The sequence below is a fragment of the Numida meleagris genome, chromosome 23 (genome assembly GCF_002078875.1).
Source record: "Numida meleagris isolate 19003 breed g44 Domestic line chromosome 23, NumMel1.0, whole genome shotgun sequence".
NCBI classification, from domain to species: domain Eukaryota; kingdom Metazoa; phylum Chordata; class Aves; order Galliformes; family Numididae; genus Numida; species Numida meleagris.
This window is the reverse complement of record NC_034431.1, coordinates 1,619,949-1,641,965: the sequence shown is the minus strand read 5'-3', so window position 1 is coordinate 1,641,965 and position 22,017 is coordinate 1,619,949. Positions and strand designations below refer to the sequence as shown.

The 22,017-nt window shown below is 43.7% G+C and overlaps 1 protein-coding gene across 11 annotated transcripts in view; it reads right to left on the bottom strand.

Moving 5' to 3' along the window:
* Positions 1–22,017, bottom strand: part of PRDM10 (PR/SET domain 10) — a 40,861-nt gene that overhangs the window by 3,328 nt on the left and 15,516 nt on the right. For 10 of the 11 annotated variants that reach the window (XM_021376251.1, XM_021376249.1, XM_021376256.1 and 7 more), the window contains 18 exons: positions 21,891–22,010; positions 20,705–20,912; positions 20,108–20,349; positions 18,880–19,083; positions 16,837–16,909; positions 16,272–16,389; positions 15,271–15,400; positions 12,947–13,174; positions 8,916–9,263; positions 7,404–7,559; positions 6,213–6,392; positions 5,407–5,517; positions 4,141–4,341; positions 3,428–3,571; positions 2,143–2,313; positions 1,816–1,956; positions 857–1,025; positions 244–356 (listed from right to left, as the gene is read on the bottom strand). In XM_021376251.1, the coding sequence (XP_021231926.1) occupies positions 244–356; positions 857–1,025; positions 1,816–1,956; positions 2,143–2,313; positions 3,428–3,571; positions 4,141–4,341; positions 5,407–5,517; positions 6,213–6,392; positions 7,404–7,559; positions 8,916–9,263; positions 12,947–13,174; positions 15,271–15,400; positions 16,272–16,389; positions 16,837–16,909; positions 18,880–19,083; positions 20,108–20,349; positions 20,705–20,912; positions 21,891–22,010 (3,057 nt within the window). The remainder of the gene's footprint in view (positions 1–243; positions 357–856; positions 1,026–1,815; positions 1,957–2,142; positions 2,314–3,427; positions 3,572–4,140; positions 4,342–5,406; positions 5,518–6,212; positions 6,393–7,403; positions 7,560–8,915; positions 9,264–12,946; positions 13,175–15,270; positions 15,401–16,271; positions 16,390–16,836; positions 16,910–18,879; positions 19,084–20,107; positions 20,350–20,704; positions 20,913–21,890; positions 22,011–22,017) is intronic. The other variant, XM_021376258.1, reaches the window with a different exon arrangement.

Genomic DNA, 22,017 nt, shown 5'->3' with positions numbered 1-22,017 from the left:
TTTTCCTTAACCTACAGTAACTTTTTTTTTCCAGTTGTCTTATCTATAAATTCTGCCCCCTACAGAAACTCACTGCAACTGCAACAGAAAGCTAACATCCTTTCAGACAACACAGTACAGCCCTCTCCAGGTGCACCACTGCTTTTTCTGTGGCACAGTCATCATTTTGGCATGCACTTAACCTTTAAAGGCTTTAAGCCTGACATTATTCTAGATAAAAAAAAGCCATTATTTTTTCCTTACCTGAGTAACTGCTTTCACTTGCCCTGTGTTGACAGTGGTGACAGGTGTACCTACAGCTGTCTCTGTGATGACATACTGGCCTTGAGGGATCGTCATCATCTGGATCTCGGACGCTAAAAGATTGAAACTGGTTAATTAAGATCTGCAAACCCAAAGACCACCTTGAAAGATGACTATGTCTTGCATCAATAACAGGAGTAGCTGTTGAGGATTTGGTGTTTCATGAATATAACTTACATCCTGTTATCCCCCAAGAAATTATAAAATTACCATCCTAGCTGCAAGGACACAAGAAATCATTTCACATCACCTCCATCTTCTTTATGATTTTTTTCAAGGATCCATTCAAGTTTGAACAAGCTGCTACCCAGTACATGGATTCTTAATGAATGTGAGATCCTTGGATTAAAGGAGCCCAGTTTGCCTGTCCAGACCACGTACCAGGTAATTACGGACCTACAGTAACAAAAGCTAATACAACTACTTTCATTTGTCTAAGATAATCCTTAAGATAAACAAGCTCTAAAAACGTTATTCCATTTGTTGGCCGGTGAAACAGAGAACATAGCAGTCTCACATACTAGGCAAACTTCCAGCTACTGCTGACACTTACAATAACTCCGAAATGAGTTCCACGTGCTGGGAAGATACGTGTGCTGGACTGAAGATCCTTGCTGCTGCTGGAGGGCTTGGTTTTGTGTAGATGCAGCTGTCTGCATCTGCGAGGGGCTGAGTTCCTGCTGTGATTGTTGGGAGGAGGGACTCAGAGGCTGACCCCCAACCTAGAAAAGAAAAAGCAAGCAGGCTAAGGATTGCATACCTCTGCACCATTATCAACATAGCCTCCTTTATCAAGGGAGGAAAATGGAGGTTTCTATAGCATATTGAGCACAAGTAGCACAAAGCCTTTCCTCCATTTCCCCCCAGCTTGCATCTGTCCGTGGTCAGTGTGCAGAGACTGGTAAAGACAGACACGGCTTCCCAAAGGTTACATAGGGCCTGAGGAAATGGCACAGCTCAGGGAGGTTCAGACGGAATATGAGGGAAAGGTTCTTCACTGAGATGGCAGTCTGGAACAGGCTTCCCATGGAAGAGATCATAGCACCAAGCCTGCTCCATTTTAAAGAAACGTTTGGACAATGCTGTCACATGTGGTTTAATTTTTTAAGTAGTCCATGAGTTGGACTCATTGATCCTCATAAGTCCCTTCCAACTCAAGGTATTCCCTGATTTTAAGACAGAAAGTCTGGCAGAGGACTTAGACGAGAGGCTAAAAATGATCCCGCAGCATGGAGAACTGAACCTCAAATATTTGAAGAATGCCAGTTTTCATTTACATCTTTCAAGTGGTTACCTCTATTTAACCAGATATAGCTGCAAACTTGTCCATTTCTGGCCATTTATCTCTACCTTCCGCACACTCTGAAAACATAAACAAGCCCTAAGGAATACGATGATCTCAAAGATGTATACATGGCAGTTCTTCCATGTGCGGTCCCTTAAGCGATGTAGAAAATGCTATCCTGCATCACAGTAAGCAGTATGCCATCTGGACAGAGAAGAGCAAAATACCTGCGATGATGACTGAGCTGCAGGCGATGGCTCTGTGACCTGGATGTGCTGCACCTGGATGGCATGCTGGGTGTATGTCTGGGGGTCATGCAGCTGTCCAACGTCCACTGTGGAGTGCTGAGACTGGTGAGGTGAGGTAGCCTAGAAAGAAAATCAAAGCAGAGGAATGTACTTCAAATTCCCTGCAGAAGCAGCCACAAACTTTTCTCACTTCAAATTTAAACTAACTATCCCCTAACAAAGAAGCCAGTACTACAGCCCCAACGAAGCACAGGCTTCATATGAGGGGGTCAAAAAGCATATGAAGTCCCCCAGCAGGTTACACACCTGGGCCACTTGAACAACCTGCAGTTGAATGTGCTGAGGCTGCTGCAAGCCGGTTGTGGACTGAGACACAGGGATGTACTGGATTCGCTGGTAGTCTCCCTGGGGAGTTCGATAGTCTGTTGTGAGGGTCTGGGATAGCTCCGTCATGGCTTGCGTCAGTAAGTCTGTTGTCTGAGCAGGTAGAGAGAGAGAGACACAGAATGTCATCTATGCTGCCTACAGGACTGAATACCTTTGTGGGGCTGTAGTTCTTTCACTGCACTGAATCTAGCACCTGTACCATTGAGCCTAGTCATTTCTTTACAAGAGCTAAATGCATACACAGCTAGGCTGACGGAGTCACAAGCTGTTACCAAGGATCATCCACTAGTTTTGCTCCTCTATCTAAATGTTCATCAGAATCATTCAAGGAAAACTTCATGTATGATAATTTAAGAAAAGAAAGATTACGATCCTCTGGCTTAATACTTTCTTTGTCTGGGAATTTAAAAGTCTACTGTTCCTAAGTGCGGGACCTTTGCTAGCAAACAGAGTATTGCTTTCTTAAATATACTCCACCTTTCCTCCTCATCTACCAGAATGATACTTTTCTTGACAACTATCTCTGAAACGTGTAAGAAAATTTAATAAGCGAATCTGCCCGTTTCCAAGCAAAACAGTCTCTTATGCAGTTTCAAATAAAAGTTATAAGTTGTTACTGATAGAAGGTTTTTAAAAGCTTTGCAGCATCCCAGCATCACTAAAGGACAGAAGACTGATTTTCTAGCCTCAGCTTTCACTTCTGTAGCAGCTAATACATTAACACTGGAGAGATCAACCACCAGAGGTTGGTAACACTTGGTACTGCTCTGTCCAAAGGATTTCAGGAAAATCCTCTGATTCCTCTGAATGGAGTTTGATCCAGTCCTCTGTCTATTGTTGTCAAACATATCCTCACAATCCTCAGCAACTCAGGAGAACAGTCTCAATGAAAATCCATAAGATGTGGATTCCTGAATAAATTAGGCATCTTGGCAAGTATGATGTAGTGCCAGCAGCACAGGCCTGAAGGAAATGGAGTAGAGGAAAAGGCAAATCCTTACAGCTCCAGGAAGAAATACACTATTTCTGGCCAAGCAAAAATACAGCACAGATTCACAAACAGAAACGACCTCTAGTAACGTCCTAACACATGCTTTGAAGTGATGTCTGCCAGAAATACTAAGAAACACTAAGACTGTTACCAGAGGGCTTCTATCCTGTTGGTTTCCCTCCAGTGATCTGATTTAATGTCTCGAATCCTTACCACAACCGTCTCTCCGGTAGTGCTGTCAGTGGCTAGGACTGCAGGAGTGGAACTGATGACAGCTGTCGCCAGTGGGGCATGTATAGTGTTAGGGAGCTGGGCAAACTCTGGGTGCTTCTTGCGAATGTGTTGTACCATCTTCGTCTGCAGAGAGATGCAAAAGAGCATGAGAAAAATGGCTGGCAACTCAGCTTAAGGTCAGCTGAAATCTAACACATGCAGACTGCAGTTTATAGGTTTCTCTCAGGGTCACAGCATCAGGATTAGTACTACTGGATTTTCTGGTCAGCAAAAAGGGAAATAAGATCACGGCGTTTGTTCTGAGTAGAGCTACCTGATATGAAACATTGTCTCAAACATCAGAATCCATAAGCTTTTTACCTCAATGCAGCTAAATATTTGGGGGACCTTCTCCAAAGGTCACCTCTTCTTTGAATTTTGTTTCTCTGTCCCTCTTCCCTTGCAAGTAACAAGAGTGAGCAGTTTCCAAGCTTCTCTGTTTGTAACCACACACGGATAACACGTTCATTTCTTCTTTCAAGCTCATCCTCTCATTTTGCCATAAAACTAGCAGGTTGTGCCTGTACTGTCAGTATGCAGCATGAAACCACCACTCTGGCTCAGAATAAAAGAGCTTTACTTGCAAAAGCCACAGCGAAAGAGCATCACTACGAAAAGAGGCTGTGCTTTGAGGCTATGAGATGCTTCCATACCTTACTGCTGTACTGTTTGGAACAGTGAGGACAGCAGACTGGAGGGGTGGCTATAGTCCCTGTCAGCTGGGTGTGGGTGCTCAGCATGGGATCTGGCTCTCCTGGGCCTGCAGGGCGCAGTTTCCGGATGCTTGGAGGTAGCTCAGCACCAGGGTGGTTCTTCAGGATATGTGCTTTGCGTTTGCTGGCGCTCTTGTACACCTGAAGGGTAATGACTGGGGTTACATCATTTTAATTTCAAACAGAAGCACAGAAAACTGGTATCACTTATCTTCACCTGGAAGGTCTGTATGTTGCTTTAGACAAAATATTTAGCTACCACTCCAAACAAGTACAACATAATGCAGATAGACATACACATTCTAGTATTTAATCAGTCTGCAAAAGCAACTATTGTGTAGAATACAGAAGCTATTTGAGAAGACACTCAGTGTAAAACAAAGCATCAAATCAGGATGGGAAATGAAGAGGAAAACCTTCAGCTCATACTTGAAGGGCAAACATCAGGGAAGTCACCAACCACCGAAGTTTTAAATGATCCAGTGTTAATCTATCGTGAAGGTTGATGCTTCCATTCTTGCATGCAGCATCGAACAGCTTTAATAGCCTTCACTAACCACAGACTTTTTTATCCTAATTTCTTAGGCATAAACAAACATTCTATAGTATTATTTAAGCTCTATCGCTTTTCCCCTTTTAAGCAAAGGAAAGGAAACATCACTGAAGCTTGCACCAAGGATAAGAACAGTCAGTCAAAATGCATTTCCTTGTAAATAACGGCCCACATACATAAAAAGCAAAAAAGGCCAGAGAGTAAGGACAGGAACTCAAGTGCAGAAGAAGCTTCAGGCTCTACTGAACACTGGGAATTACTGACATGTGACTAAGCAGCTTAAAATAAAAAGAAGATTGAGACCAACTTTTAGAAGTGATAGAGAAACCAGAACAAATTCTGAAATTATGCTAGGTAGGATACTTAGTCTTGTATTGCAACGAGTGATACAGGATTCTGGGTGGGTTGCTGAATCAGAGCATTTAAATCTTACCAACTCCGAACACAGCAGAAAAGGATAACTGCAATTTTCAATTAGCATTCAGGACTCCTTGACCTAAATGCACTTCATCTCAATTTCTTTTGGTCAGTGCTTGCTGGCAAGCTCCTCAGAAACACTGAAAAGCCCAGCCAGATGTTTTTGTGCAGAGACAAATTGCTTGTGTACAGGTCTAGGACTGAGCTACATTCTGAGGGCTCATTTCCTTACCTACCTTATCACAGTACTGACAGAAGTAATCTCTGTTGGGTTTGATGATGGGCAACGTGAGCTCTGGCACCTCTTCTATTTTCATGTCTGGATGTCTCTTTGATAAATGATTCACCTTAGGAGAAAGAAACAGAGGAACAAGAGAGCACATTACAACTGGAAGCTAAGCACTCGCTTTTTGTCCCAGACATGGTTAGTGCCAAACCAAAACCATAGCAGTATTAGCCAGCAGCACCAGAAGCATTTTCTACCGCAAGAGCTGCTGAGCATCCAGTCAGCTGCAAGGTAAACACATGGCCTTGCTGTACTCATTCATAGTCTCCCTCATCAAAACACAATGGAAAGGGGTAAAATAACTTGTCAGAACTCTCAGGTAGCTGAGAATAAGTTAACATGAAGGATCTCTGCTAGCAGAGATCACAACCCTCAAAACAGGCAGGAGATCTTACTTGCAAGCATCCTTCCACTGGGGCAATTACAGCACGTGGCCAGCAGAGGCCCCTCCCGAGAAGGAGGAGAAAAACACAAAAGCATCATAAAAGCTGAACAATCACTAAGGCTCATTCAACATTGCACAGCACTGAGGTATGGTGGGGACACGCCGACATACAAGACAGGCAATGAAATACATGAACGCACACATCTGCTGAATAGAGAAGATGCACAGGTTTAAAGAAGACGCCTGATTTCAAATCAACAAGAAGATCATCCTGCTTTCACAGCATCGCTGTGCTCCAGCGATAGGATCTCTACCTTTATTCCTTAACTGTTAAAGTGTGTGAAGTTGAGCTAGATCACGTGGACACTCACCAACATCCCCCTCCGGCGGAAGCCCATCATGCACAGGCGGCACTTGAACATGAAGCTCTCGTAGTCAGTGGAAGCGATCCGAGGCTTGAAGGTTTTGGAGCGGCTGATGCGGTCAGCTTTCTTGGCCTCCCTCTCTGGGTTGTGCATCCTCTGCATGTGCTCTCGCAATTTGTCTTTCCTCTACGGGAACAGCAGCCAGGGGATAACAGCAACAATAACAACAACATCAGTAGTGCTCATAGCCTTGCTACCTGCTACAAACAGGAACCACAGTGTAAGTTGTTCAGACATCTCGTTGGCTTTTCCTCTCTGCTACTGCTGTGAAGTACAGCTGCGTGTTCAGCATTGGACGTGCAGCACAGAAAGAACTCTTTGGGTTTAGGTTGATTGTTCAAAAGCTGAGGTTGCTCAGCCATAAAAAGGCAAAGTCAAGCTAATGCTAAGTTAGTGGCTTCAGTAAAAATGAACCTCTCCAAGCCGGCTTTTCTGTGAATTAATCTAAAATTGAGTCTACACGACTAGAAGATTACACCACTTAATGCTCTCCAATGATGTTGACCTCAAGCCCCTCAATGCTACTGAGCCTGTCCCGATGTTATTCAGCCTCTTTGGGCACACGCTGCTCAGAATGTGCTTCTTCAGCCACAAGTCCCTTCCAATCCTCTCAGTATCTCATGGGAAACTAGGCTGCTGCCACCACAGTCTACCTGCTTCAGTCTGCTCCATCTGTCTGAAGAAATCCAGATAGACATCTGGATGCCATGTACTGACAAGGTGCATTCCATGGACACAGACAACTCAGCCACAAATATTACCAATCCATCGGTGTATCCGAAATTTTCCTAACTAAACTGACAGAAGCTATACAACACAAGCACTTGGCAATTGAGCTGTTCAGTGAGCCAGCTCATAATGAGCAGATTAAACTGCCTCAGATATTAACTTATTAGAAATAAGATCTGATACATGAGATGCCCTATTACAGCAGAGTTTGCTAGGTTGGATCTTGCCCCTGTTCTAGGGGGAAATGCACATTGTAACTCTCACGCTACACAAAGCAGTGCTTGAGCTTACAGGCAAGCCTAGCGTGCTTATACACATCCATCTCTTCCTCCTCAGAGTACAGTCTTATCTGCTTGAAGGGCTGACCTCCACTTGTATCAGGAATGATCCAGTCAGGAATCATCTTACCTTGAACTGCTTGCCACACGTGGAGCACAGGAAGTCTTTGCGGTCCGAGTGTCGCAACATGTGGAGCCGCAGCTTGTCCGGCCGGCAGAAAGCCTTGTCACACTCCGTGCACTGATAGATCTTCTCTGAATGGAAACTGCGTACGTGTTTCTTGACCTGGAATTGCAGATCACAGAATAGTGGAACTTATTCAAAAAGAGAATTGCGTGGTAAAACAGGCTCAGAAATTCTTAGCAAGAAAAAAGGGTTCTCATTTGCTCTAGCTTAAAAATAAGTTTATCTGAGCTGCTGAAGTCTTGGTGACACTTTCTGTAACAGCAATTACTTTTGCCTACTTTGAGACTCCCTTCACTTCATAACTTTTGAGGTTTTTCCTTTCAAAAAATATTAACAAGGGTTCACATCTGAAATCCAAGCACTGCTCATGAAGATGAGTTCTGATTAAATCCTCACCATCTTCTAATACTGAACACACAAGGAACAACCTGATATCACTACTGCACATAGAAAAATTTAACAAGTGGGCGGTGATGTATGGTGTCTAGACTTAGTTATTAATATAAAGGACGAGTCTTTCGTTTTGTCCAAGATACAAAACCAGGCTGAATAACTGGAACAGGCTACGGGACCATCCACCTCTGTCAGTTTCACAGCAAAGTTTATGGGGATTTCAGCTCTACTACAACAGCAGTGCAGCAACGTCTGGATCATCAACATATTTTCTTGGTCAACATTTACAGAAGACAAAGTTCCTTTGCAGGGATGGAATTACATTAGTAAACCACATTTCCCTGTCGTTTCCTCTCTAGCTTATTGGATAGTCCACCAGTTCCAATTACAAGACAAACTGGATTGCTGTCTTTCAATTCAAGTCAAGCACCTCAGCAAGACTTAGGAACCTCTACCCAAAAGAACTTTATGGAATATGTGCACGGCACATCTGTGTTTCCCTCACTGAGCATCCAAATAGCACGCTTAAATTCTATCAACAACCTTCTCCCATGGCTCTGCACAACACACCAAGTGGGTACACTGCTCATTACTCCATTGCAGCCTCTCCTAAGCAGCGTGCAGAGAAGAGGAAGAATAAAGCCCCAGCTGAAGCCTGAAGGACGAGTCAGGAAGGAGACTACGCTGAACTGCTCTGGCACTTCTGCAAGGTTTTAAAATAAGTTATCCTGACAAAAACAGTCAATGGATGAAAAATATTTGTAACATGCAAATACATAAATACAAAGGGAGTTGGGTCCTCTTTCTTTAGAGATTTCTTGGGGGTAGGGACTCCCATAGTACAGTACATTCTAACACCAGGTTGAGGAACCACATATGATGGGCACAAGAGAACATCTAGCAATGCTTGGTCACTCTTCCTAATTCTGGCTGATACGGGTCCCTTTACTTTAAAAGGAAGGACAGACACGCAGTATTACACCAAAACAGTGCTGAAAAAAAATGAAACAATGCTTCCCAGAGATCTCACAGGCGGGGCTTTAAATCCGTACAGCATCTCACCTGGATAAAGTCTGGAAAGCGCTTTTTGCAGGTAGGACAGGTGAAATAGCCATCAATGATGTGGATGGCCACGTGATCTTTGAGTAAATCCAAGCGGTCAAAGGACTCGGGACAGAAAATGCAGGAGTAGGTTTTCTGGTCCATGTGGAACTTCATGTGGCTCTCAAGAGAACCGCTGTTGATGAAGCCCTTGTTGCAGATGTCGCAAGTCAAAGGGCAGTTCCCTTCCCGTCCGTGAAACCTCAAGTGCTGATCCAGTTTGTCCTTTTCCCGGAACGCCTTCCCACACTGGAGGCATTTGAATGGGCGAAAGGATTTCCTTATGAACAGGTGCTGAAGAGCTGCATTCTGAAAGAAACAAAGAGCCCATTAGCTTGCGCTAGATCTTGACTTCACGTACCAACATTTCCAAGATCAAATACAACAGATGGGTGAACCTAAACTTCAAAAGACACTTTGGTTACAGAGAGCCTCCATTTTACACGAGTGGCTGCTGGGATGGACACAAGGGAAATACCTGCAGTTACACACTGAGTTCAGAACGCAGAATGCAGAAGTTCCCTCTCCTGCCCACGTTTTCATCTTTAGCATGGCATTCTTCTGTGAAACAGAGCTAAATCCCTCTCCAGAGAAGAGACCTGGGCCTGAGAAGAGAGCTGCAGTTCCAACTCAGGTTTCAGGACTGGCCCATGAGGTCAGCCCCATGCTGCCTATCGCTCCATGCAGGAGCAGGGCTGGTGCAGTTCCACAGCCCGTTACAGAAATTCACTTCTGCGAAGATCAGAGGTGTGCAGCAGTGGTTTAGCATCGCCTGAAAAACTTCTGGTGGAACGTATATTCAAGAGATGCCGGCCCAACCCTTTCTACTATTATTAAAAAGGAGCTTCAAAATATCACAGCAGAGGCAGAATGGCAGGTTGACAAGCATCAGGTAAGAAATGGAGAGCAATTCGTTCAGCTTTGCCATTTAGCGTGTATCACATCCGAGAGACTGAAAATGAAGATGAAAAAAGCCACGGTGCTAAATCAAGAGGAACTCCCTCAGATTCTGTTGCCTGCTCAAAGGGAAGCAGACTACACACAGTCAAACTTGAAACTGCTTTTCTTGATATTGAAAGACACTACCAACATTGTGAATTGAGCGAGTGTTGCACAAATTTTCATTTTACAATACCCTAAGTTGCTCTTCTCTTTTTCTCCACTTTTCTATATAATTTTTCCTTAACTACAAGGATGTGCTAATAAGTCATACAGTTGAAGACGTGTGCTACAAGTTCTTAACTCCGCTATTAAGGCACGTTGCTATTTGTACCCTAAGCAATCTGACTATGAAGACAGCAGGCCAGACTACTTCTATACCAGCACAGTCCTCGAAGTAGCCCAGTATGGAAATCACTGGAGAAATGTCAATCGTTATTCAGATAACTCTTCGTTCTGGACATTGGTTGCTTAAAGGACAACTAACATCTGTAACAGCTGATGATGTGGGAATCAGTAAGGAGACACTGAACAGCAGCTGGGCAAAACAACATAGAATGCAATGTTGTTATGTACTGATTAGATACAAAAAAATCCAGTGAAACAAAAAATAAACCTACCTGCAGCTCCAGCTGAGCAGGCAGCATAGAGGGAGAGAAAAATACTTGTTATGCAGTGGACTTGAAAACAGAAGTCTAGACTCCTGTATTCCCACCTTCTGTGGGTCACGATGAGGGCCAGCTCTTCAAGCTGCATTTTTCCCTGTACTTAGGCAAAACTCCACTGAGTTTTTTGCCTTAGGAAACATTAAGCAGATCTTCAGTGTTTACCTCGTAAACAACAACTGCCCAAGAGGATTTTAAGGGCAAAGATGAAAAGCACGGATGATCTCCAAAGTGTTTTGTGGCTTATCATATTTTCTTAGATTCAGAGTTAATAATGATGCAGTGTTACTGTGGAGGCACAGTGAGAATGAAATGCTTTTGGCAAAAGGGAATAATGAGGGCAGAATGACAACCAGGCAAAGACTGGTATGGTGGAAAACTGAGGAGTAGGGACACTTTGAACCTCATGTCTTACTGCTTGTACTCATCATTATACTACCTGTCACCTTTCTTCTTTCAGCATAAAGGAAATGACTGTGCTTTCCAAATCATATCCCTATCATGCCACTTGCTTCCTCTGAGTAAATAGTTACCCCATGTGAAGGACATTAGCATCAGGTCTATATGGGAAAAAAGGCCATTTGGAAATACACATTTCTGAGATCAGTCCATAAACACTTTGGACACTGGAACTAAATTGAAATTAATAGAAAAAAATTCCTTTTAGCTGCAGACTAACTTTTAATAAAAAGAGGAGGGTGGATCTATCCCTTCAGTAGTAACTAACAGACTTCCATATTTAAAGTCAGATCTCCAAGCAAACTTCTCAGGCTTTAAAACGGAGGGTGAAAAATGAACTAATCCCATCAGGACTTGGACCTAGGGCACCAGAGTTCGATACTTACAGCCAGAACAAAAATACAAGCAGAACATCCCTGCCTTAAACCTTAGAAAAGCTGAAGTGAGTCACAAGAGGTTGCTGGCTTTGTAAATGCAATCCTACGTGAGTAGTAAGGAAGAACTAGAGTTGCACAGGTTCCCAGATGGTAATCAACCATCGAGGTTCCCTACCTGTTCTTTGGAAATGAATTGCATACTATAACTCTTACAACCAAGTATTTGCTTGTTGATAATACGAGGGGCGTGCTGCTCTAAGAAGGTGCTGTGAATAGTTGAATAGAAGGAGCACTCACAGGGTGGTAGGGCTCAGTATGATTTTTCAGTCCTTAAAAGGTAATGGTAGCTAGTTTTCTGTTGTCTCAAACTCCCATTGCTCAGTCTGATCCAAGATGGAAAAGTGCTATGCAGCCATCAGTGTGCCATTCTGCCAGTGCCCCTCTCCTGAAACGTCACCAGGACTCTGCTAAACACAAGCTGTTTAATTTATAGATTTGGTGATACAAACACATCACTGAGGATTAAACCACCACTGCACTCCTCTTCTTGTGACCCGCTTGTGATCAATTTTCAGAGAACAAATGCTAAGTAACAAGACAGAAGCTCTGAAGTTCCTTATTTCTCTTTCCTCCTGCATTTACTGTTTAATACAATCTCAAGTTAACATCATAGCCAAATTCCTCCTTCAAGATATGCTGCTGTATTTATGGGGTAACGTCATCATCACTTGCATACATATCACTGTAAACCAAGACACAAATGCGGCTCAACATCTTCCTACACAGAACAGTTACTCAACTCTTTTCTAATCTTCTCATCCCCTAAAAACTGTCTTACCCAAATTGCAGCTGTTCCTTTCAGTAATCAAAATTTTACACACGGAAGAAGGAGATTTTCGGCTAAATAAACCAATCTCACAGTTAACATGGCTTGAAGGATTATTTGCTCGAATCATTTTCCTCCCACACGCAGTCGAGAAAGAACAGCTCACCCAGCTGACACAAAGCTCAGGTTCAAAGCATTTGCTGTTGGTAAACAAAGCTCTTAGCACAGAGACACAAAGACAGACAGGTTTTCTACCCCAAAAAAGGCTTTTATCGCTATCATCAACTAAGTGGACCTGAACTGAGGTCGTGGTTTCTCTTCAGCAACTATTTGCAAGGCAAGAGCTCCGAGAGGCACAGATGGTGCTGTGAATAAGCCAGTCTGTGGCACAGCACCATGATCCAGCCGGCTGTTGGAAGCACTCCTGCTTGCCAGCTTGGATGGACTGCGCTTCTGTGAAAGAATTACTGTGCTGGAATTGAATCAGCTCCAATTGGTGACCAGTTCTCAACAGCATCTCATGAGATACTCATTCTTTACATGAGATTTGTCTTCCTCTCAGAAGGAAAATTTGCTAGGAATGAGATGTTTTATTCAGGACTTGGAAATGGATACTGCAGTGGGAGAAAGGGACCAGCTGCTCCTTTCAGGCAGGTCCAGCATTCTCCGGGTTACAGCACATGGAAAGGGTGAGAGAAGACACGAGCCACCATTGTCTTTGCTTACCCTGATACGCTTTGCTCGCCTCATGTCATCTGCTGTCATGGTGCTCTGCGCAGGCACCGCGCTCTCGTCGTGCTGTGGCTGGATTTGTAGCGGGTGGTTTTCTGAGGGCTGTTCCAGTGCCGACTGTGTCTCTGATGGCACTGGAGTCTGCTCCTGCTGCTCCAGCCCATTCAGTGTTGCTTGTCTGGCCTCATCAAACTGCCCCTTGCTGGAAAAATGCAGCAAGTCCTGAAATCGCAAATCATACAGCCAGTGATTATTCCCCCCACCCACTGAAAAATGCTTTGATATTACTCAGCAGACAACTAGATTTCTACGTATTTCATCGTCAGCTATAAACAAAAGGTGTCTACACTGCTTTATTCCAATGTTTCATCGATAATCTCAGCAGTTCACCTACAGCAGCAACATTCAGAGCACTGAGGGAGAAGTGCTGCAAGAACGTAACCTTTCTTGCCATAACATTATCCACATCTGACTGGACACAGAGGCTCAAAACCCAGCTGTTAACAGCCAAGCAAACTTCTGCACTACTGACCTCATCACTGCTTAAACCAAAGATGATGTAGGCTGACCTGTAAGAAATTTTAAGACCAGAGTGAGCAGCACAGATCAGACCTGCAGGAAAAGCAGAGAATTTCTGTCTCTTTGGAACTGCAGTCACTTCGAAACATTATCAGGCACTGATATGCAGTGTCTCCCCTTTCTAGCAAACTAGGTGGAATGATGAACTGGAGAGTGACAAACGAGATCATTACCCTGTGCACAGTGTGTTTTACTATCCAGTTTCCAAGCTCTGCATACTCTCATCTACCCAGCAGTGTACATTACTGGTATTTATCACACAAAACTATTTTCTTCCATTTCAGCGTTACCATAAAAGACAAGGGAGGGTGTTGGGAACAGGAAATACATGCTACAATCTACATTTGTTCTCCTCAAAAAAATCCAATAACTCCTTTTGGATGGAAACCTCCCGTATGACAAGAAGTAAAACCACAGATCCTTACGTACAATCATTTACAATGCAACTAAGGAACTTAAAAGCTCAAGCTATGAAGGAAAGCATCAAGAGTGCATCAGCTCAGGGCCGGTTCTGTTCAAGCACAAGTGGAGGCGTGGGAGAAGAAAAACAGCAAGATGCCAGGAGTGCAGCTGTTATAAACCATTAGTGCTTACCAGACAGAGAGATTTAGTAGAACAATGTGCTATCCAAAGGTCCAGTCCTGGCCTACGTGGCAAACTTCCACGCGTGCTGACACTGAACCATGGTCATGATATCTTGGGCCTCAAGTTCTCAGGCAGATGAACTTGTGCCTAGCCATTAGGAAGGTGGGCAGATCTCCAAAGACCAGGGACACTTTCCTGCTTGACTTCACAGACACATGTGAACTAACTCTGGGCCATACTCCAAGCTGGGAGGATGTGAACCACCCGGACAAATTAGCAGGGGATTGTGCCCAGTGAGTCTTGACTCTCTGGGGGGGAAGAGCTGGGACACGGAGCTGGATTCTGGCTCAGTTTGCAAAGAGGGTGACATCGTCTCCAACTGTCTGCATCTAATGCAAAATTTAGGGCAGCTCTGCATGCTCAAAACAAGCAGCAGGCATTCAGAGGCCACGTATACATTCCTCCCTTTGAGTCAGCCATGAACTGTAACCTAGTGAGATGCCAGAAGAAAATTACCACTCCAGACATCGGCTTTCAGCTAAGCAATAAAACCGAGCCACTGATTTCTTGTGACACCTTCATAAAAGGGTTTTGTGTTAACCCTACGCCCGGTCAGCATTAGATAGAATTAACATTTAATTTATATCAATGCATCACGTTAGGTTCCTCTAGAATATAACCAACAGCCAGAAGCAAAGTAACTTTTTGCAAAAGTACGCCTACGGAAGGACCCTTAGTTAATATTAAAACATCATAAAAATCATAGCTCAACCTGATTTAATTCCACCAGCAACAGTTATAAGAGCAGGCTCTGACCTCACGTTCCAGAAAGGACAAATGCAAACCTAAATCCCCATTACAGTTTTACTGTCTAAATTACTTTTACGATGCTGGCTAAACAGCTGTGATAGCCTGCCTCACTGCTACGAGCTTTGGGATTAAAGCTGCTGTAGAAATGCAAGCAGTTTTACAGACTTCCTAGAAGGGAAGTAGTGTGCTCCCTTGGCAAAGATTCACACCTAGAAACACCACCATTTGCTTGGGCATAAAGCAAAAGTAAGCCTTCAGTTCACACTGATGCCCCAAATTCTTCAAGTGGAAAGTTTACAGCCCACGTGGTATCTTATTTTCCCCCTCCCTATCCCCAAATATACCTGTGTCCCTTCTTCACACTTTTCTCCATTTTCAATGGTCACTTCCATACGCATGAATTTGGGAGGGCGTCCCGGGCGCCTGCCTGGTCCAAACCTTCTTTTTCCTCGCCCACGACCTCTGCCTCTGGCTCTGCAGAGCACAATGCTTCACGTTAGAGACAAGAAGAAATGGATTTGGAATCTCCACCCATTTTACCATTAGTACCAACAGCCTGCAATGAAGAATAAAATCTGAAGAAACTGCCACCAAAAACCATAAGCAGGCACCAACCAGTGCTCCTATGTTGGACTCTGAAAAATCACAGTCCAGAATACATTACAATTTATTTTGATAACGTGGGGACTGAGGGGACTACTGGCTTCCAGCAAGTGCTCAGCCACGGCAGCTCTCCTTCCAACATCCCCGGGTACAGAGTGCTGGGAAGCTACTGTACCAGCAAACCAATTTAAAGCCTGAAGCCAGAACATCTCTCCCCAAAAAGGCACTTAGCCATTGATGTTAGGCTGTGAACTGAAAGGAACGACTCTGTATCATAAAGAAAAAGAAGGCAGCCACTTGATAAATTTCAGGAAAAACTAGGCACCAATGTCTACTGTTCCCTGAAGGATGTTTCTAGACTGAGCTTTTAATAGGTCAGGATAACTATCCTTCCACCTAACCTGACAGGGAAAGCACTAGATCCCTCTTCCGTTGAGCTCTGTATCTGGTTACATTAGAGAAGGATCAGTATTTCACTTCTGTCATACAAAAATATTGCAGTTTAAGTCACTGGTAAAGAAAAAAAAACTTCACTAGCTTCCACAAGGTATTTATTTCCCTTCAGCTCTTTCTTCAGCAAAACCTCTTAAACCAGTCAGCTTTCTGGTGCTAAGATGACTAAGCCATTCTCTCCTGAATACCCATGCTGGTTATTAATACCTGTAGGGCAAAGCCCCTTCCCTTCTGCAAACCTCGAGGAGGTAACAATGTGATATAAGGACAAAACTAAAGCTTTCAGTACCTGCTGAAGAAGTCCAGCTTCTCATCGTGGGAGTTGAGGTGCTGCTGGAGTTGCTCTGAGCTCATGAAACGACGGTTGCACTCGTAACACGGCCAGTTCTTCTCTTGCTCTCTGAGAACTATGTTCCATTAGAAAGGTCAGGAACAGCATTTCAGTCACTATCAATCAAAGGCCTCATTTTTTTTCCCCAAGCAATTCTATCCCGGGCTGTACTTCTCCACTCAAGGAGAGACAAACTGCACAACACCCAGCACAGCCCTACTGAACTTGGCTTTTATCTATCCCCTGTGCCCTGTGACATGACTGCAGTTCCTTGCAGAAAGACAAGAAGGTCACTGGGGAAGATTCACATGAACCACATACATGGAAGAGCACCTACAGCACTGTGTGGCTGGGTGCAGTCAACAGAAATTTCCTCAGTCTGAGGCAGGAGCATGTAGGTTCATTACACAAGAACAGAAACACTTCTTCCCAGCAGCTTATAGGCCCGGGACTCAAAACCAAGAAGTTTATCACCCAACCACCATCACACTGCAGAAACAGAAAGCAGAAGAGCCCAAGTTACCCTTCCGTTCCTCTTCAGATATGTCATGGATCTTCTGGTTCACAAACTCCGCATAAGAGGCAGCGTACCACACCTTGAGGGGGAAATACAAGGAAATGAAACACTTCCTGAGATGGAACAAGAACCAAAGGGAATTCTTTGACAAGTGTTTCTTATGCAATGCGCTTCCTTTACTTGCCTCAACCCTAATTCTCTTTCCTGCTTTCATCCTTGCTAATAAAGCCTGTAGAGCTCAATATAGGTCCACTGATGAATAAGAGAGCTTTGCTTAGAAAGCATATCCATGTAATGTTAAGGTACAGCCTCCTCATACATCTCACACACAGCTACCAGTGTTCTAAGGGAAATAAAATTCATCTCTGCAGATCTGACTGTAAAGCACAGGCGCCAGCGCAGCACTATTACTTGAGAGGGCAGCTGTACCAAAAGGAAGAGTGCTTAACTCAAAGGATTTCCCATTTCTTTGCACAGACAACAGGCAGCACAGGATGCAGAGACCTATGTAGAAATGTTTTTCAGAAGTGGAAAGACTCGAGCAACACGGTCCTGCTTCCCAGAACAAAGCACTGCCGGGCTGCAGCACGCTGGGCCCACTTCTATGATGAAACTGACCTAGGAAACCTTCAGCAGAGAACCATGCGAATCACAAAGTTTACCAGAGCCAAAAATCAGATGCTTACACTCAGCTCAAAATTTTTGCATCATTTTTTCCTCTTGCTGTTTACTTATAAAGGCTCACTTTTAAAAGAGGTTCTTCAAGAAGGCTTGAGCCGATTTCCAGCATGAAAAACCTGGGCAAGTTTCAAACTTGGACTGAGTCACAGGTGTTTCCATAACTGAAATGCTGAGGGCAGCATTTTAACTCCTTGGAAGATTCACTCAGCACAGACGTGTTACTTTGTAGGCATCTACCTAGCTGGACCAAGGAGGAAGCCTGGAGCCCTTACACAACTCACCCACCACATGGTGCACAAGTTCCTACAGCTTCAACTGGCTGATCATTCTAGTTCAGTCTTTGGACCAAATTTATCTCGATGTTCGCTTGGCAAATAAAACATTACAGAGGCTAGGTAATTTGCTGTCAATTACCCAAACGATTTTACCCCAAAAGACACTACTGACACACGAAGCAAGAAAAATGGTGCTCCCACAAGCAGCTCTGTACGGATTTAATTGAAGTCTGATTTCAAATTGATTTAAAAACAGTTGAAAAATGCTGTTTGGATACACTTAGAATAGATTAATACGGTTCCTAATGATTCAGTTTAAACAAATTAAAGACTGATTTCAAGGGAGGAAAAAGTTTCTGCTCTTAAAAATCAGCGACAAGTGCATAAGCAGGGTTTTGGTTTAGCAAAGTGTGCTTAAAACTTCTGTTAAACTGTTAGGATTTACACACAAGAAAAATGAGCTGAAGAACAAATCATTTCCTGATACTAGCTTTTCCTTTGTTACCTCCCCAGTTCCCCAGAATATGCTAAGAAGGAAGGCTGTCTCAGCCAGCCATGCTGCTTCGAGCTCAAAGGAATCAATACATTTGTAGAGGGAACAAAAAGGAACTCACAGGGCAGTCACAAAATCCTTTATCATTTTCCACATGCAAAGTTTCAAAAGTCCCAGGAAAGCCAGGTAAAGTGAAAGACCACATTCACTTAAGGCACCAGAAAACATGTCAAGGGCACATAGGACTAACTGGAAAGGGCATCCAGAACTAAAAAGAATAAGACTACTGTAATAAAAATTAGATTGCATCAGCAAAATATATGCAGTGTAAAGCATGACAGTGACAAGCAAATCATTTACATGCTCTAATTTTAAGCGTCCTCATTTTATGTCTGAGCCAAACTCATTTCAAACCCGTAAGTGGCTGACTACCGAGTTCAGTGACATTTGATTCAGGCCACCACGTGAGGAAGCCCTAAGAAATGCTCTAATTATTTACAGCAATCATTTGTGGCTCTTGGAGATGTGCTTATTAGCGAGCAATTGAAACTGATTCCATCAGCAGAAACAGTAAGCCCCCAAACATGAACCATGCCATACCTTGAGCTCCTGTTTGGGCTCCACGTTTTTAATGGTCGTGTAATAGATGTGGTGGCCATACTGATAGGCGACCAGGTTCTGCTCCAAATGGTTTTGAGCTGGACGCACAAACATCATCCAGTTGCAAAGAGCCTCGCTAGAAAGTTCAAACCACAGGTCCTCTTGCAAATCTCTGTCTTTTCTGTCACCCTTATCAAGAGACACCTGTAATAAAAATCATATATACATAATCATACCTATGACTAACTTTCTTGCAGCAGATGTGAAAGAACCTGAATTCCTAAAAAAATCTACTGACTACACAGCTTTTACATCAGAAAAGCAATGAGCACATAGCTGATCTTCTCTTTGCTAACGGGGATCCAAGAACAAGCAGTACATAGGAAAATATCTAGACACAGGCAGCAATTTAATGAGGGAGACCACTCATTCAAAGTCAGCCACAGTATGTGATGTGTGGCTGCGAGTGAGGCACAAGAAGCTGAACTTCTAGTAGTGTATACAGCAGATGCTGTCAGATGTTTCTAACTAGCACACCCACTTTTTATTTCAGGACTCACAGTGCCTCAAGCTGTAAAAAAAAACACACCACTTCTTCAAATTAACTTCTTTTGGGTTATCTGCCTGTAGTCCAAGTCAGACGCTGACCACTGCAAAGACCGGTGCTCTTAGGACTGCAGACCTTATCTCAAGCAAATCCTAGAGTAACTCCTACAATCAAGCCAGTAAATGTAAAACAGAAATCAGTGAAATCCAGTTTACCTCATGCCAATAGACTTGGCAAGGGGAACGCGAGAGAATAATCTCTCCTCTCCCCTACACTCTGGGGGAGGAAGAAGGGAAAGGGGAAAGGAGAAAACAATTTAAGATAAGCTACAGCATGACGCAAAATAATGGCTGCAAAACATCCTCAGACTATTTTTATGTATACCACTATTTTTGTCTACACGTTGCTTCTGCCTACATGACAGTGATTCACAGCACTTCATACTCTAAGTCTCATCCATCATAACACCATAATGCTAGAATATTCATCATCATTATTGTCTCCTTGGATAAAAGGACAGATTTGAAGCCAAAGCCAGCTGGATATTTCCGAGTTATATTCAGAAATGAGCAAAAGAACTTGTCCAGTAAAGTAATTGATCAAGTCAGAGCCACTGACTCAAATTCACAAAAATCCACGTACAAATTCCTCCCCTCTCCTCACATGCATGCACATCCTTACCTTCAAATGGATATAGCAGTCTTTAAGTTCAGTCTGTCTAACCAGGGGTCCTTCTACAGGTCCAAACTGCGTGCGTTTGGGGATACGCCTTTTGGAGAAGACACCTCCCAAAAACCTGTCTATGTAGAGCACCAAGGGGAGGCTGGCTCTTGCCTTGGTCAGCACAGGCCGGTTGGGGATTGGATGCAAAGGTCCATGCTTTGGACACACGGAGGGATGGGCATTATTACACTCTTCACACCCTATAACACAAAGTCAGAGAGGACATGACTGTCAGACAGACACTCACGCACCAGCTCAGAAGAGACAGCCTTATTGCTCTGAGCATCTTCGTCTCAGATACGGGAACATTCATTCCAATAGTCTGTCTTCCTTTTAAAAGATTAGAGAGGGTAGCCTCCCACAAAATAAACAACTATCTCACTTTGCCTTCTACGTGACACAGCCCAACGTGAGCATACATTTCTGGATATTAAGGGCTTTAGTTATTACTGCTAAAAGTATGAGTGATCTCTGACTCCACCTACTAGAGGCCTTGGTGAAAGCAAAAGAAAGGGAAGGGCAGCTGATGTACTACCTACTACTTCACATACTTACACAGATCATTGGGATCAAATGGTCGAGGTGGATCGGGATCCCATTCATCCATGTCAGTGTCTTCCCCATCTTCATCATCTTCTTCATCCTCATCATCTTCCTCTTTTGTTTCCATCCTTTCCATCTGATTCTGCAGCGGTGCTAAAGGGTCAGAACCATCCACTGCCTCCATAGGAGGTAACACCTGGTTATGCACCGGTAACGATGCCTGAGGACAGAATTCACAATTAGCAATCAGAACTGGTTCAGAAACACTCTTACCAAGACAAGCAACGAAGGCTCCTGCTAGCCTACTCTTTCTGCTTCCTCTGGTAAAGGAAAGGAGGAGGAAGGAAAGTGATGCTACACGATACATGAATGCTGAGGGATGTTTGAATTCCCCACTGCTGACAGTCTCACCCAGGACAGCTCTGGCAAGGCCTGACTTCAAGGGAGAAGAAGCTGAAGTGAGAAGTTCTGAATGTTCCTGAGAAGTTTCAGCAATGAAACGAAGTCCAGGCTCTCTGAAGTTATCCAGAGCCTAAAGCTGTATTTTAACTTGCTTTGTACAAACCATCAAATCCTGTACTTTGGTACGTGGCTTTTTTTCCTTCTACCGTACAATCAGATGAAAACAATCCCAAGAACACGTGTAAAAAAAGTCAACAAGGGAGGAGACAACACCAAGACTAGAGATAAACTATGAGACATGGAAGACATCTGAGGGTATTTCATTCTCTCGCTATTTTAATGAAGTTTTTCCTTGGCTTTCCCTACATTTTAACTGACGTGCAGTGCACTGAATATCCATCAGCCACACAGGTTTCTCAGGTAGGGAACAAGAAATACTGTGCACAGTAAAGCTGTCAAGAGACTGGCAAGGAGACCCAGTTGGTCCTACATGACAGAGTTACCCCTTCTGTTAACTTTGTTTCTCAAAGCTAAGATTATTTTAAGGTGCTTGCTCAAGACAAAACAATCCACAGAAGAGGTTTCTCTGTGTACTAGAGAACACGATCTCTCTCTCATAGAAAAAAAACCACAACATTTATTCCACGGTGAGATGATGAAAGACAGTACAAATCTGTGCTACAGCTTTCCAGCATCTCCTCCCGGATCACTCAGACATGGTTAATCACCTGAGACAATGGAGCAATGAAATCAGTGTACTTTCACATTCAAAAGAAAAGGGTGCCTGGCAACTTACTCTATCTGCTTGTTGACCCTGCTCCAGAGCCATTGGCTGGGGGGATTCGGCAACGCTGCCGAGCACGGACAGGTTGGTGGGATTCATGCTCTGAGCAGCAGCAGGCAAGAGCACAGTTACCTAAAAT